Source organism: Carlito syrichta, unplaced genomic scaffold, assembly GCF_000164805.1.
Source record: "Carlito syrichta isolate Samal-C Ts95f unplaced genomic scaffold, Tarsius_syrichta-2.0.1 Scaffold304646, whole genome shotgun sequence".
NCBI classification, from domain to species: Eukaryota; Metazoa; Chordata; class Mammalia; order Primates; family Tarsiidae; genus Carlito; species Carlito syrichta.
In genome coordinates, this window is record NW_007248742.1 from 603040 (window position 1) to 619404 (window position 16365).

At 34.7% G+C, this 16365-nt stretch overlaps 1 protein-coding gene across 1 annotated transcript in view; it reads left to right on the forward strand.

Moving 5' to 3' along the window:
• The window catches only part of DECR1 (2,4-dienoyl-CoA reductase 1), a 42586-nt gene extending 29708 nt beyond the window's left edge, over positions 1–12878 (forward strand). Inside the window, exons 6-10 of the mRNA XM_008060559.2 lie at positions 5916–6015; positions 9865–9937; positions 11961–12107; positions 12549–12611; positions 12713–12878. Of these exons, the coding sequence (XP_008058750.1) occupies positions 5916–6015; positions 9865–9937; positions 11961–12107; positions 12549–12611; positions 12713–12772 (443 nt within the window). The 3' untranslated portion in view covers positions 12773–12878. The remainder of the gene's footprint in view (positions 1–5915; positions 6016–9864; positions 9938–11960; positions 12108–12548; positions 12612–12712) is intronic.
• Positions 12879–16365: the final 3487 nt, after the last annotated feature.

The following is a 16365-nucleotide window of genomic DNA, read 5'->3' on the forward strand; positions in this document are numbered from 1 at the left end:
CAGTTTTTAGAGCTTTTAGGAATCGCCACACTGCTTTCCACAGAGGTTGCACTAGTTTACACTCCCACCAACAGTGTAGAAGTGTTCCCTTTTCACCACACCCTCTCCAGCAGCTGTTATTTTTTGAGTTGTTGATAATTGCCATTCTGACTGGAGTTAGGTGGTATCTCAGTGTGGTTTTGATTTGCATCTCCCTGATGATTAGTGAGGCTGAGCATTTCTTCATGTGTTTGTTGGCTGCTCGAATGTCTTCTTTTGTGAAGTGTCTGTTCATGTCTTTTGCCCGTTTTATAATGGGGTTGTTTGTTTTCTTCTTTTCAGTACATTTGAGTTCCTTGTAGATCCAGGATGTTAAGCCTTTGTCAGACCTAGAGTTGGCAAATACTTTTTCCCAGTCTGTAGGCTGTCTCCCTGCTCTCTTGATGGTTTCTTTGGCTTTGCAGAAGCTTGTCAGTTTAATAAGGTCCCATTTGTCTATCTTCTCTCTTAAGTCTTGTGGGTCTCGGGTTTTGTACAGGAATTGGATGCCAGTTCCGATTTCCATGAGAGTATTTCCTTCCTTTTCTAAGGTTATTATGGTTTGAGGTTTTACATTTAGGTCTCTGATCCATTTGGAGTTAACCTTTGTGCATGGGGATAGATAGGGGTCCTGTTTCAATCTTCTGCATGTGGTCAGCCAATTTTCCCAGCACCATTTACTGAATAGGTTTTCCTCTCCCCATTGGTAGGTGGTGGGGGCTTTGTCGCACAAAATAAATTTCTAAACATTATTATTTCCAATCCATAGATATTACACTTGGCCAGTTATTCTTCTGCATCCTCCATAATCTTGCATCCTCCATAATCTTGCACCCTCAGCCTGTCCAGTCTCATGCCCCTCCATAGCAATCCCTGTTTGACGACCACATTACACGTGCTCTGACTAGAATCATTCTTTCCCTAAGCCGTAGAGAATCTTCATGCGCAACTCTAGTCCCACTCCTCAGGATTTCCTGTTCAGACGCTACAATGCACAGTTTAGCATTTATTTAAAAACATACTACTTATAGTTATTGTTTCATGTTATAAGTCTCCTTTCCGAAGGAGACCCATCAAGATTACAAACGCCTTTATCCATCAGGACCTACTACTTCTGCAAACCCTTTCCATTCTTTCCCCACTTCTCTCCCCACCATTTCCTAAGTCAATACCAAACACATAACTGGTGCTTTGTTTCTGGAATTAAACATTCTGGAGACCTGCAAGAGAAAGGTGAGTTGAGGATACATTTAACACTTGTTTTCATTATGTCCTTCAGCTTTACTTTTAAGGGAAAAGAAGATGACTGTCATTTGACATGATCAACTGGAATGGAGGCAAATGCACCTTGTTTAAGAAGCAGGAAGAGTAGAGCAGCAGCAGAAAGCTTTTCTTATTTATCAGTAGTGAGTGCAAGGTATATGCTGTTTAGATTTTAAAATGTCTAAGAACTATATGGGTACATTTCTTTGTACTGCATCCGGGGAGCTTTTAGAACAGTGGGTACATTTAAAGAATATTTTAAAACACATTTTTAACAATCAGTTGAAATTCATTATGGCAGCATTAGAATCATTTTAAAATCATATTTTGTTGAAGTTATCTGGCTAGTTTAATGGAAGCGTTCAACTTTATCTGTTAAAATTTCTGGGAGCAACTGTGTACACCTTATTTTGGTGGTTTGTGAAGATAATATGAAGGTAAGGTGATATGGGAATTTTGAGAAGGAATCTTTTATTTTTAAGCATACTTGGAAATTTCTTGGCAAGGCAGTTTTACATAGTGATTAAGAGTGTGGGCTCTATAGTCCAGCTGCATAGTTCCAATGCTGATTACACCACTTCTTAGTCCTGTGAACTTGGACAGTTATCGTGTTATGCCTCAGTCTCTTCTGTATAGCGATGTTAATACTAAAGCCTTCCTCCTTGGATTGCTGTAATGATTAAATGAGTCTGTAAAGTGTTAAGAATAGTACCTGGTTCAGATTAGTAGTCAGTATATTTGAGTTATTAAAGAAAATGTTCATTTCCTTCAAGATAAGTGCATTTTCGCCCCCTCTTTTACAAGGGAATCATCAGGTGTATGAAATTTAGGTTATGACCCATAATAAAAATGAATTAGAAAAACTAGAGCCCTGAAACCACTTATTGCAATTCAATTTGCAAGTTGCAACCTACACTATGCAAGGAATGTATTTATGTTAAATGTTCAATTAGAAAAAAATTTCCTTCACATATACCTTCTATACAGAATTATTCTAGCTTTTTTCTTTTCTTTTCTTTCTTTTTTTTTTTTTAGATAATCTTCCTTTGAATAAATTTTAGAGCACTGATGTTTTTTAGATTTTAATATGGGCTCTCATTGAAAAATGACTGAGACAAGTTTTCTTAGTGCCTTCATCAAAAAGACAGAGAGGTTTCTCTCCTTACCATGATTGTCAGCAAGATTAATTGCCAGCAATAATAGTAGAAGAGTTAAAGCTGCAAATAGTAGGTCAGTTGTGTATATAGGAAGTATAAGGAGTTCAGTGTTGCTTAAGTATGACGTGTAATATCTGGAGAGACAGACAGGAGGTGAGCCTAACGGTTGTGGACTTTATCCTCTGAAGATGTGTAAAGTTAAACAGAACGTTCTTGAAATATATTGAGTGGAGATTGGAGCATAATTAATGACTGAGTGAAGAGCTGAATGAAGAGAGGTGCTGATGATGAAAGAGAAGAGAGGACCAGTGAAGGAATATTCTAACCTCAGGAGCTGTGAATCAGAAATACAGGTGGAGGGGCCTGCTCTGGATAATGAAAGATTTTGACAGGTTATGTTGAGAGCCCAGGTGAGATATGTAGTCACATCTTTCCAATGGCATTCACCCACAGTTTGTAACAGTCTGAAACTTCCTCTGTGTAAGAGTGGAGAAGGCAACAGTGGTATGAGGAGTTGCAGAGTAGATGTCTTGAGAGAATATGGTGGCTAGGAATTGAGTGATTAATTCATGTAATAGTCTAGACTGTAAATAGGCAAATTAGACTGGGGGGGAATTATAAGACTAAAGGAAATGGGAAGTAAAACACCTAGAATTTATAATGAAGATTAAAAGAGCACGTTTAGTATGAGATTTTGGAGACCTGTAGGTACCATAGTCAACATTTTAGAATGATAATAAAGATCATGTCGTGGCTAAATCAGGGTAGCAGTGAATGTTAGTGGGGACAGGAAGATCATGGAGCTGTAAAATTTATGATATTATCCATTTGGATGTTGAAGTCTACCAGGATGATAGAAATTGGGTTTGAGATATACATGCAGATATATTTGTGGGTTTGAGACCAGGAGTCAGATTTCAATGAAAGTGACAGTTTAGCTGTAGAGACAAAGATAATATCAATTGAAGTTACAGATGGTGATTGAAAAGCCAGATACTATTAATTCCAAACTTTTTGCATGGCAGAAGAGTAATAGGTGGAATCAGTAGTAACAGTGAATTCACAATTAATCCTTACAGTCTAATGGCATTTGCTGGACCTTCCTGTAAACTAGGAATATTTTACAGATGGTAAATCTAGGGCCCAGAGCAGGTATGCATCTTGCCCAAGGTGACACATACCTAGCTAGTAAATAGTGGAATTGGTACCCAAGCCCAGGTATCTTTGTACTATACTATACTACTCTACTTCTCTTGATCACTGGAACTAAAATTGTTCATTAATTCTTTTAATTTTCATAATTTGTATTGAAACTAGATTTTAGAGCCTTTGAATCTTCTTTTAAAATGGGATCATAATCGAACACACATTTTAGTATTTTTGATAGATAGCAAGTGATTTTTAATGTTCCTTTGTTACTATTTTTTTCCTTTTAAAATAATGAAGGATGGGCTATTTATTTCATTTATAGATTTTCTTGTCTATTTTCTTAACCTCACTGAATAACATAGATTCATTTCTGTTGTCTGCACTGGACTGTTAGAAACTTGCCTTTACAAAGTTTTTCCAGGGGCAGTTATTCTAATTGAAATAATTGGCCTTCTTACAAGAAGAAAAATATATCTCTAACTAACCCTGGGAATATGGGAATTCTTTACTTTGAGCGTTTAGCACCATTGTTCAGTTTTGAAGTCCAGCTGCTAATTGTTACTCTAGGCTGCATTCATCCTATTGGAACAGTGCAATTTCATATTTTTACCTCCCATTTACACTCAGAGAGAATTATAAACAGCAGTATCTCATTCTAAACAGTGAGCTACCCAGATTTTTCTAGGCTGATAAAATAAAAGCTAAAAAGATAAAGAGAAGAGCACAATAATTCTAATTTTCTGCATTAGAGTTAAATTATAATGGTTTGACTCCTTCTCTCCCACACTTGAAGAAACATATCTGTTAAATCTTAATTGGGAGATAGTACACTTTTTATTGGAGCTTTTGCTTTGTATAAGTAATTGTCACTTTTAAAGTAGTTTTTCTTTTTATATGATTTTGCTGTGAGAATGATGCAGTTAGCATCTGTTGTCATGGTACTGTAATGAAGCCTGCTAATAGTCTACCCTCTTTCACGGAGTAAGATTTTGGAAGCAAAGTAATTTTCAGAGATCTGAAAGTCTGCGTTGGATATATAAAAGGAGTTACCAGAATGACTAGCATAACCATTCTTATTTCTCATATCCTTAAAATGGTACTCCTGCCCCCTCCTCCACCCCTGTGCAGAATGTGCTGTGTTTTGTTTCTATTTGGAAAATGCTGAGAGAAAGAAAAACTAAATATGTGGAGGAGAGAAAAAACTTATCTGAATATTCTTCAAAATACTTTCCTTGTTGTTCCTCAAGTTTAAACTTCTTAAATATATACTATTTTGTAAAAATATTTTATCCCTTTGTGAATATTAAACTTAGAATATTGTGTTATTTAGTGTTGTGACTAAATAAGAAATAGAAAATAGAAAATCACTGATTTCTCTGAAGCTAAATATTATACTTTTAAGCTTTCATTCATTAAATTTATTGAGAAACTGGGACCTAGGTCCCAGCACTGTTGATTACTGTATGCACGTGTCACTTTTTAATATGGTTTTATAAATTCAGTTATCTTAAAAAGAAATATAGAAAACAAGAAAAAAATGTTTCATATTTACCTACATATTTGCCATTTCTGATGCTGATCTTTTTTTTTTTTTTTGATGATCTGAGATTCTATTTAGTGTCATTTTCATTTAGCCTAAAGAACTTTAATATTTATGGTAGTACAGGTCTAGTGGTAGTGAATTCTCTGAATTTTTGTTTATCAGAAAATACCATCTTCACTTTTGAAGAATATTTTTGCTGTATATGAAATTCTGGGTTGATAAGTTTTTATCATTCAATACTGTAAATATGCTATTTCTTTGTTTCCTAGTTTACATTATTTCTAATGAGAAGTCAGTGAAAATGTTTATCTGTGTTCCCTTATTTATATTTTTTGCTTTTTCCTTGGGTGCTATTAAGATTTTTTATTTATCACTTGTTTTAACTTATTGATTATGATATGTTTTTATTTTTCCCCTTATTTATCCCGTTTGGGATTTGTTTAACTCTCTGTATCTGTAAGTTATAGTTTTTATCAAAATTGGAAAATTTTTAGTCTTTATTTATCCTCTGAGACATACGTTAGAATGCTAGATACTGTTTCACAGGTCACTGAGTTTCTGCTATTTAAGTAAGTGCAGCCTGGGCCGTCCTAAATAATAACAAGATTAGTAGCAAGACATAGCAATTTTCTAGATTATTCTCTCATTAATTTAAGATTAGTGAAGTTGTAAAAAAATGCTTCAGTTTTTGTTATACCCTCTTGAATCAGATCCCATTATTATAAATCATGATGTAAATTGATATAGCTGTATTGTTAATCAACTGTATGCTTTTAACATTTCAGGAGCAGCATTTCTTGCTATTACAACCATCTATGCTGAGACTGGATCAGGTTTTGTAGTACCAAGTGCTTCTGCCAAAGCTGGCGTGGAAGCCATGAACAAGTGAGTACTTCTGTTTTAGCCCTATTGCCGAAGATAACAACTCAGGGAACTCAATTCAAGGAACAAGCTCAGGAACTAAATTTCTGCTTTCTGGTCTCCATCCAGAAAAAGATAAAGCAAAGACTAATTTGGATTCACCATGAAACAGATATTTTACCTCCTAGATAAGTCTTATTGGTCTATAGCAGCACTGTCCTAAAGAACTTTCTATAGTGATGGAAATGTTCAATAAATTCACACTATCCAATAGCCACATGTTGTCACTGAACCCTTGAAATGTCTCTACTGTGATTGAGAAACTAAAATTTAAAATTTAAATTAAACAGTCATATGTAGCCAGTGGTTACTTATTAACACCACATCTTTATTCTTTTTTTTACTGTTTTAAGATTAATGAAACTAGCACAGGCCATGAACACTGACTAAGTCTAGTGGCCTTTTCTCAGCAGAGTGTAATTACTTTTGACTTTGTTCTTCGTGGGCCTTTTACAGTGTCTGTGTTATAATGGAGGTTCTCATCATTGCTTGTCATAGAGGCTTACTGTAATAATCTTATATTTATCTGCTACCAATTCTCTTCCCACTTTATTTTTTATTCACATTCCCACCAGAATTATCTTTCTAAAATATACATAACTGTTCATGATGCTCCCTAGCTAAAAGCCTTAGATCACTTCCCATCATTCTTTGGAATAAAACCCAAAACCTCAGTATAGCATTCTAAGCAGATTTGTCCCTGGCCTTTGCTTACCAATTAATATACACAAATATTTATTGTGTGCCCTTTGTGTGCTATGTACCAGAGGTATGACAGTGATGGAAATAGAACTGTCCTCATCCTCAACTGATCTTTAATGTTTATACTATTCCATTCATTATTCTTGTGCTTTAATTTCCATATGTATGTATGTATTTATTTATTTATTAATATTTGCATCAGTGCTCAGCCTGTCGCCCAGGCTGGAGTGCAGTGGCATGATCACAGTGAGATTTCTGCCTTAACCTCCTGTGTTTATTTGATCTTTCTACCTCAGCCTCCTGAGTAGCTGGGACTACAGGTCTTCACCACTGTGCCTGGCTAATTTTTAAAATTTTTTTATAGGATGAGGTCTTGCTGTATTGCCTAGGCAGGTCTCAAACTTCTTGATTCAAGCAGTCCTCCTGCCTTAGCCTCCCAAAGTGCTGAGATTATAGGCATGAGCCACAACGCCCAGTCCCCAAAGTACTTTTTAATATTTAAATTAGTAATACACATTTTTTGAGATAGAAATATTACTTTATTCAGAAGTTGAATCTTAGTCTGAATAGAGGTAATACAATTTTTAAAGATGAGATGATATTTGAAATGGAGGATTGAAACTTGACTAGTTCAACAACATGTGTTTTTTTAGGACTGTTGAATCTCATTAGAGGTTTTGATTTCATGTCCTTTAAGAACTATGATCCCGGGCTGCTTTTCTTTGTGTTCCTGCATAGTGTTTTGCATGTAATAGTTGCTCAAAAAATAGGTGTCTTCCTTTATTGTTTGAGTTCCCATCAACCCTCCTTTCATACTTTGTAGTACACAGTCATACAAGATAAGGCTTTGTAGGTTCCCAAATGCCTCATGTTGTTTGTGCCTTTGTTACTTTACTTTGTTCTTTACTTTGGTCTTTACTGGTCCATATGCCTGGACTGCCTTCCTTTCTCCATCCTGCCCTCCTCCATCATCTCCCATCCCCTTCTCCTTCCCCCTACCTCTTGCAGCAAACTCCTGATCCTTCTTCAAGCATCAGCTCAAATAGTACTTCCTCAGGGAAGCCTTCCCTGTTATGCTGCTTGAAGAAAGAAGTATTCCAGTCTGTCGCCCAGGCTAGAGTGCAGTGGTATGATCATGGTGAGACTGCTGCTTAACCTCCTGGGTTCAGGTGATTCTTCCAACTCAGCCTCCGGAGTAGCTGGGACTACAGGCCTTCTAGTAATAATATTACATAATTCACAATCTAGTAATTACTTCATTATATGACCAAACTGACCTCTCTCTAGAGAGAAGGACTGCTCTTTTGAGAGCAGGGACTTTCTTTATTTGAGGCTAAACAATACTTATAGAGTGTTGACACATGGTAAGTACACAATAAACATTTGTTGAATGAACACAGTAGTGGCTAACATATATTGATTATATTGTACTTGACATCTTAACATGAAGAGCTAACTGTATGAGGTGGATTTCTTATATTGCAGTAGTTTTTCAGCATATCAGTTAGTGTAATGAGCATTGAAAGATTGTGCTAGCAATTGAACAAATTTATCTGGCATTCTTGAGACCAGAGATAGGATGGCTTTTCCTCTAGCTAGACTTTCTCAGTAGGTTGCTCAGTTTTTCACAGTATGATACAGACTCTGCTTGGTTCAGTGATTCTGTTAAGACATGAAGTTACTACTTCTGTAGCAATTTAGAGTAGGTATGCTACAAATACATGCCCATTATAGGTTTGGTCGTGAACTTTGTCAAAAGCATCACTCAGAAGCAATTTTTATGTGTGATTTGCCTGAAGGAGATGCGGCCTACCCATTTTTTAAAATGCATTCACGAATTAAGTCAGACTAAGAGCCTGTACTTGGATTACATGTTCCTTATCTAATAGAATTGGTTTTACTGAATTGGCCTTTGAAGTGATGCTCTAAGATTATATTAATTGATACCTTCTAGTTTCGTAAAACTTATCCCATTTTATCTATTGCAGGGATACAGTGACTTAAGGTCATTACTATATTACACAATTTTCCTTTTATAAGTCTTCTAGAAAGAAATGTTTTTCTGATTTTTGTATTAGAAGCAATTGTGCTTTTCCTGAGCAATTAGCTTGCTTTTCCTTTATGAGCACTGTGAATTGTGTAACTGGTTAAGCTTATTTGTGTGTGTCATGGAAAGAGGAGATACAAATTTGTTATGTGACTATTGCAATTATATGTAATTTCACAATACATTTAGAAGTTAGCTTCATTCTTGCTACATTTATATTTCCTTATGCTTGCTTCTTTCTCTTTCTTTTATCTTTCTTTCAAATTATCAAGTCTTCCTAATTTGCATTATTTGTTTTCTTTGAAGACACCTTAAGTCATTTTTTGAAACTAGATTAAATAAATAAATCAATAAATATATATATATGAATGTAAATTCCTAAAATAAACTTAGATTTAAAAAGCTAGACCTGTCTATCAAATCAGCTTTTAAAATAGATTGCTTCAAGTTTCTTTGTTTGCTGTTAGTATTATATTTTGCTTCAGAACATTAAGCAAGATTTTGTTAGATTCCTATTTCCTTTCAAGTTTAGTTAAACAATTATATTAAAGCATAGTTAAACATGGATGTGGTTAATATTTTAAATCTATGTAATCCATCTCTTTCTCAGTTATAACACTTGTCATGTTATAGGCATTGTAACCTAATGTGCAGGGCTATACGTAAAGTTATAATGAACTTTGTAACTGCAGGGTTGAACTCCAGAAAATGTGAGGGAAAGACATGAAGCCCTCACATTTTTATGTGAGTAATGAGTACATACTCTAAAAATGCATATTGATATTGTACTTCGTATCTCAAAATGGTAGATCATGTAACATAGTGATGAGGGGCACAAATCCTGGAGCTAGACCACTTGAGGTTGACAGATTAGCCATATGACAAAAAGAAAATGGCTTAACCTCTCTGAGCCTTAGTTACCTTATATATACCCAGGAACTAATAATAATACCTGTTGGAGTTGTAATCTCTGGCATGTAATAAACTTGCAGTGAGTCTGGTTATTCATGTTTTTAAACATATAGAATAATGTCTTAGAATGTATTGTTTATTTTCACTTTTAGGTCTCTTGCAGCTGAATGGGGTAAATATGGGATGCGATTCAATGTGATTCAACCAGGGCCTATAAAAACCAAAGTAAGTTGCAGCTTACTTATTATCACATTGTGAATGGCTAAAGAATGAAACAAGGGTAGTTGTATTCTGATTGTTGTATGAAGGACTTTCTTGGGATGCCTGGTTTTAGAGCCCTGGTTGTAGACAAGAGGCTTTTGCCATTAGCTAATATAAGATATAAGGATGTGAGCAGAATACAATAGTTATGCAACTTCTTGATAAGATCTGTTTCAATGCCTTAATCTTCTAGCATCTTTTATGCCATCAGTTTTGGAATTTTTTCTGACTTGCTATAATGATCTGTTATTGCCCTGTATGTCTTAGTTTTCACTATCTTTCAAATACTCTTTAACGTACTTTTTCTAAATCATGGAAATATAACTATATTTTTTAGTTTAATTGGTGCTCTAGAGATGTATCATACAGACTTGGTCTTGCTATAGGTAGCATTTACTTGGACTCCTGCCTCTGCCTTTTTACTCTCAGTTACTTATGCGTGTCATCTAAGTCCCACATTTCTCTGACTAAAAATACTTCTGATGGCCTAGATTTCACCTATAAGTAATAATCTTTGCAGATACTCATTGCAACTTGTAATTATCACTAATACTATTACATATGTTGCTCGGAGTGTCCACAGTTTCTCTGTTCTCTCACATTACCTGCAGGTAACTTCATTGTTACCCTTCTTTTTGTTTTCATGTAAAGCAACCAGGATGTAGTTTTGAAAGTCCAGCTGAAGTTTGATAATGTGCTTCAGTTGTATAAACACATTAGAAAATATTAACTAAGGAAAATTTAGGTTGTAGGTAGTTCTGGAGCATTAACTAACATGAAAATGGCCATATCCGTTTAGAGGTAGAAATTGTAAAGAAATTTCCAGAGTGAGTGGAACTTGAATGAATATTTTATTTATCTGATGCTTTAATAAGAAAAGTCTAACAAAATTAGTGGAAAAAATAACTCAAAAATATACATTAAATCACATGTTTCAGAGTGGCCCTGTTCTTAGCACTATCTGAAAAGAGTCCTGTAGCCACAGGAGCGTCTTTCTAGAACCCTAGTATCTAGGGAAAATAACCACATTTTATTTATTTATTTTGTATGTATGTATCAACTGCTCACTGTGTACAAGAATACTGAGAAAGATATAGAAACCCCTTTTGTGAAGAAGTTTATAGTCTTGCCATTGAGATATGAGTTGTACCCAAATAGTCTGTATTTAGTTTTAAAGAGATTAAAATAAAACTGAAGTGTAGAAGCACCCTAGCAAGCACTTATAGAACTGAGATTGGGACCAGTTGCTACTCATTGTTTCTTCTGCTTTATACTTGCCCAGGGAGAACTGGAGGGTTAAATGGAGCCTCCTGAGTGCTTGCTCAATCCCATATTACCTGCATTATTGAGGAAAGCTGTTACCTAGACTTCAATGCATCAACATAGGGCATTCCAGATGTTTTTATTAATCAGTGAGCATCCATGCTTCATCTTGGTCTGTTCTTTTACATCATTAACATAAAGCAGACATTGGGCAATTTAGTCATAGTTTTTCTCTCTCTGAGATCTACTTGAATTTCTATATACTTGTTTTCTCCCTTTCCTATTATTTTGGGAAGAAAGGAAGGGAAAAGGAATTTCCTCTTAAATATGTCCTACAAGTCACTTTTCTGTGTTTATTAAATGAAAAAGAGAATAATACTATTGCCTTCACATATTTCAGCATACTTATATACACTTTTTCATTTGATGCTTACAATTTTGTGAGGTAGCTAAGAGAGATATCCTCATTTTACAGAGAAGAAACTAAAGTAAAAAAGTTACATTACCTAGTGATCTGGTTTTTTTGGTCAAAGTTAGGCAAAATGACCTGTGTGGGGCTGAAGTGAAATGACCTGTTTGGGGCTAAAGCAGAAATCTTTATTACTTACGAAAGTTATGAAAGGGCTTCCATGATAGCATTCTATTTTATACAATTTTTTTCCTTAGGCAAGAAAGAGGATGTGTTAAGAAAATCCACAATTTAATTATTTTCTTATTTTCTAAGGGTGCCTTTAGCCGTCTCGACCCAACTGGAGACTTTGAGAAAGACATGATTGACAGAATTCCCTGTGGTCGGCTGGGGACTGTGGAAGAACTTGCAAATCTTGCTATTTTCCTTTGTAGTGATTATGCTTCTTGGATTAATGGAGCAGTAAGCATTGTTTATTTCTCTTGACTTTTTTCCAAGTGTGTGTCTGAGGTGGGGAGGTATATTATGGAACCAATCCTGACAATGCTGAATGTAAATACGATTTAAAATATTTATTTAGTTGTAAATAATATGTTTATCTATATATTATTGAGTCTATAGGATTTATTAATTGACTAATTAATTTTGTTAGATGCAAGTTACCGTGGTAGAAATGCTCTTAAGATGATCTTCAAGATTGGGCAGAATTTGAAACTGTGAGATTGTTAGAAATAGAATTCTAAACTGAGTAGATCAATTTAGGTTTAATCATGAATGTTGTCTTTAAAATTGGGGCTTCAAACGTGCCAGGGAGATATTCCATCAAATTAGGATGGAAAAATGGCTTACGGTTCAGAGACAGTTTAAATGGAGTAGTTTTAGAGCTTTTAATATTTTTTTCAGGTCATTCGATTTGATGGTGGAGAGGAAGCATTTATTTCGGGGGAATTCAACAGTCTAAGGAAGGTAATGTCATTTTGTGTGTAAAACGTAATAATAGTAGCTAGAATATTAAGCTTTAAAAGCATGCAAGAAACACATTAAATTGAAATCTTTCTTTGTGATAGGTCACCAAGGAGCAGTGGGATACCATAGAAGGACTCATCAGAAAGACAAAAGGCTCTTAAGACCACTCTGACCTTTATCTGGTGACAAATATGTCGGGGAATAGAAATGATACAAACAATCATCATTTGAGAATTTCATGTCTAATAAATTGTTAATTAACAGACATTCATTGAGTGTGTACTGTGTGCCAGGGCAGCAGTAGCTATTTTATATTCAAAGATGAATATGATGGGATAGCGTCCTTTCAAACTTTTTTTTTTTTAAACAAAGGGAGAGAGAGAGAAAGAGAGAGAGAATGGATGAAGGCTTTGATAGAGGTAAAAAGTGCTTAGAAGAACAGAGAAGGGAAGAGGTATGTGTGACCTGAAAATGAGAAGAAACGTAATGGTGGAAGTAGCATTTGAATTATTCTATGCCTTTAGTGATGGATCCTAAAAGAAAGAAGTTAGAGGAGTTACACTAAATTTGATAGACTCTACCTTTCCATTGGATTTGTGAATTATCTTCTTTAGATAGCTCAATATTAACTAAAACCTCAAATGTTTTCTAGGATCTATTTTGAAGTCAGGCATTTTATTTGGTACGAATAATCTACAACCTTTGCCCTCTTGAGGCTCATTATCTAGTAGGATTATTTATGATACATTATGACAAATATTCCAGCAGGATTAAAGTGGAGGAGGAAATCATTCATTCATCTCCAGTTTAGAGCAAGTGACTTACTTCTAGGAGACAGCATTCCATCTCAGCTTTAAAAGAATAGATATCAATGGGTAGAGATAATAAACAAAGCTTATAAAATATTTTTGTTTAATTTGATTTAATTTCATATTTGATTTGAATAATTTGTCATCCTAAGAATTAAATAAAAAATTCAAAGTCTAAAGTCTACCGACCTATAGTGGTTTTTTTTTTCTTTTTTATGGATTCAGAGGGATACCTATACAGTTTTATTACATGAATATACTATGACATGGTGAAGTTTAGACTTTTAATGTACACATCAGCTAAATCAGATCTATACTTTTGAGCCTGTATTTTTTTCTTTCTTTTATCTTTATTTTATTTTAAAGATGCGGAGTACAAGTCAGGATTAGGTACATAAGTGGTCTACGTGCGGGCCTTCCACTGGTCCTCACTTCCCCGGGTTTAGGATCAAACACCCTTAGTGATGTTATGCCCCTTCTACTTCCCCTGGCAGTGTCTGAGCCTGTATTTTTTTAAAGTTCATTTTTCTTTCACAGGAATCACTCACAACATGTTCACTATACTGATTTTTCGAATTACCCATATTGCCAGGAAAGCCTTCCCTCTTACCTTGTGTTAGTGGGTCTGCAAAGGAATCCGGTTTAGCTGTTTGAATAAATATTCCATAAGCCCATGTAGAAACCTTATTAAATCAATAATTAATCATGTACACAAATTACATTTATTACATCTAGTTATGTACATACAAGGTAATGTTATAGGTTTGGATTAAGTGACATTTCCAATTATACTGGCCTTTTTAGGATGTTACACTTTTTTCCCCACACTTTGCAATCTGAGTACACAAGTCTCCATTTTACCTTTAACACTAATGCTGGTTTTCTTCTCACTCATCCATATCTTTCTTTTTTTTTTTAATTATCAGTTCTTCTCATAATGTAAAAAAAAAAAGTGCCCTTATGTGTTTCATCAATTCTTATCTTTTCCTCCATAAAATATGGGATTATAATATCATAACAACAGGATTGTTATGAGGATTAAGTGAGATATAATAAGTAAAACCAATGTGAAATGTAAAACATACAAATGTTAAGACAAACAAATGAACCATCCTTTCTTTATCCTTTCATTTTAAAAACATGGTTATCATAGAAGATGTGAGACTACAAAATAATAGAAAAAAACTCACTAACTTCCTAAAGAAAACATCTGTAATACTTTGGTATATTTATTGGCAGTCTTTTGCATTTTTACTTAATTCTTACTTTTCATGAGGTAATTTGCATTTACAATTTGTGCAGTCAGAATCTACTGCAGTCCCTGTTCCACAGCTCACTTCTCTAGCAACTGTCTTCAAGTCTTTTAACTGTTTCTTTTTCTTCTAGAATATAAGTAAATTTGTAAAAGCAGCATACTTATTTTGCTATTTCTTGATTTTTTTTTTCAATTTTAGAAACTTTGTTGACTTTCATGAATGATGGTTTATCAGTTTTATTCCTTGTCCAAACCCACTTTCCACTTCCCACATACTAAACACACAGACAAAGACACACTCTTCCCCTTCACTAATTCTACCAATATGCCATATCCCTATTTTTGGTTCAACTGACATTAAATGTGTATATTTTCACAACTTTATAAATGTTATTTTTTCCACTGTTTTCTCAACCTCTCTTCTATCTTTTAAACTGTTCAGATTGTATGATAGATCATATTCTTTTAAATTAAAATAAATATTGATTTAAAAATAAATATATGTATGATAATTTATTTAATTCTTTGTTGGAATTAAGTTATTTGTATTTATATGTTTTCACGGTTTTTAATTTTTAACTTTTCTTAAGTATACTGCTGCCTTCCTTGCCAATACATTTTATTATTTATTTATTTCTCTTTTGAGGCAGGGTCTCACCCTGTCTCCAAAGCTGGAAGGCAGTGGTACGATCCTGGCTTACCACAGTCTCAAACTCCTGGGCTCAAGTGATCCTTCCACCTCAGCCTTCTGAGTAGCTGAGACTACTGGTACGTGCCACCACACCCAACTAATTTTTATATATTTTTGTAAAGATGAGGTCTCACTATTTGCCCAGGCTGGTCTCGAACTTCTGAGCTCAAATTTTCTCCTGTCTCAGACATTAGCCACCGCGCCAGCTGGATAAAAGTATTATTAATATTACTTCTGACTTACAAATCATAGCTGTATACATTTATAGAGTATGATGTGATATTTTGATGTTTGTATGTAATATGGAATGATTAAATCAAACTAATCAACATATCCATCACCTCTCTTACTTATTGGCTTTTATGGTGAGGCATCTGAAATTTACTTTTAGTTAATTTAAAACGTGCAATACATTATTATTAACTTTAATCTCCCTACTGTACAATAGATCTCAAGACCTATTCCTCCTATCTATCTAAAACATTGTACTCTGATCAACAATCCCCATCTTATCCTTGTCTACTGTTCCCAGCCACTGGTAACCATCATTCTACTTTCTGCTTCTAAGAGTTCAACTGTATTTGATTCTATGCATAAGTGAGATCGATTTTTTTTGTTTTTCGATAGTATAAATGAAACATTTTTATGCATGACACATTTTTATTTTGAATTTTTTCTCAGATTTTTGGAAGTAGATTTTTTTTTTTTTGAGTTGGAGTCTCACTCTGTCACCCAGACCGGAGTGCAGTGGCCGCTCCCGGCCACCATAGCCTCGACCTGGTGGGCTCTTTGCGATTCTTCCGCCTTAGCCTTCTGAGTAGCTGGAACTACAGGCGCGCGCTACCGCACCCGGCTCATTTTTGATTTATTGTGGAGATGAGGTCTCGCCAAGTTGCCCAGGCGGAAGTAGTATTATTAATTAAAGGTTATGAAGCTTTTAAAGTTCTTTGATACACATTTCCAAATCATTATTCTAAAGATTTATGTGGTTTTAAACTC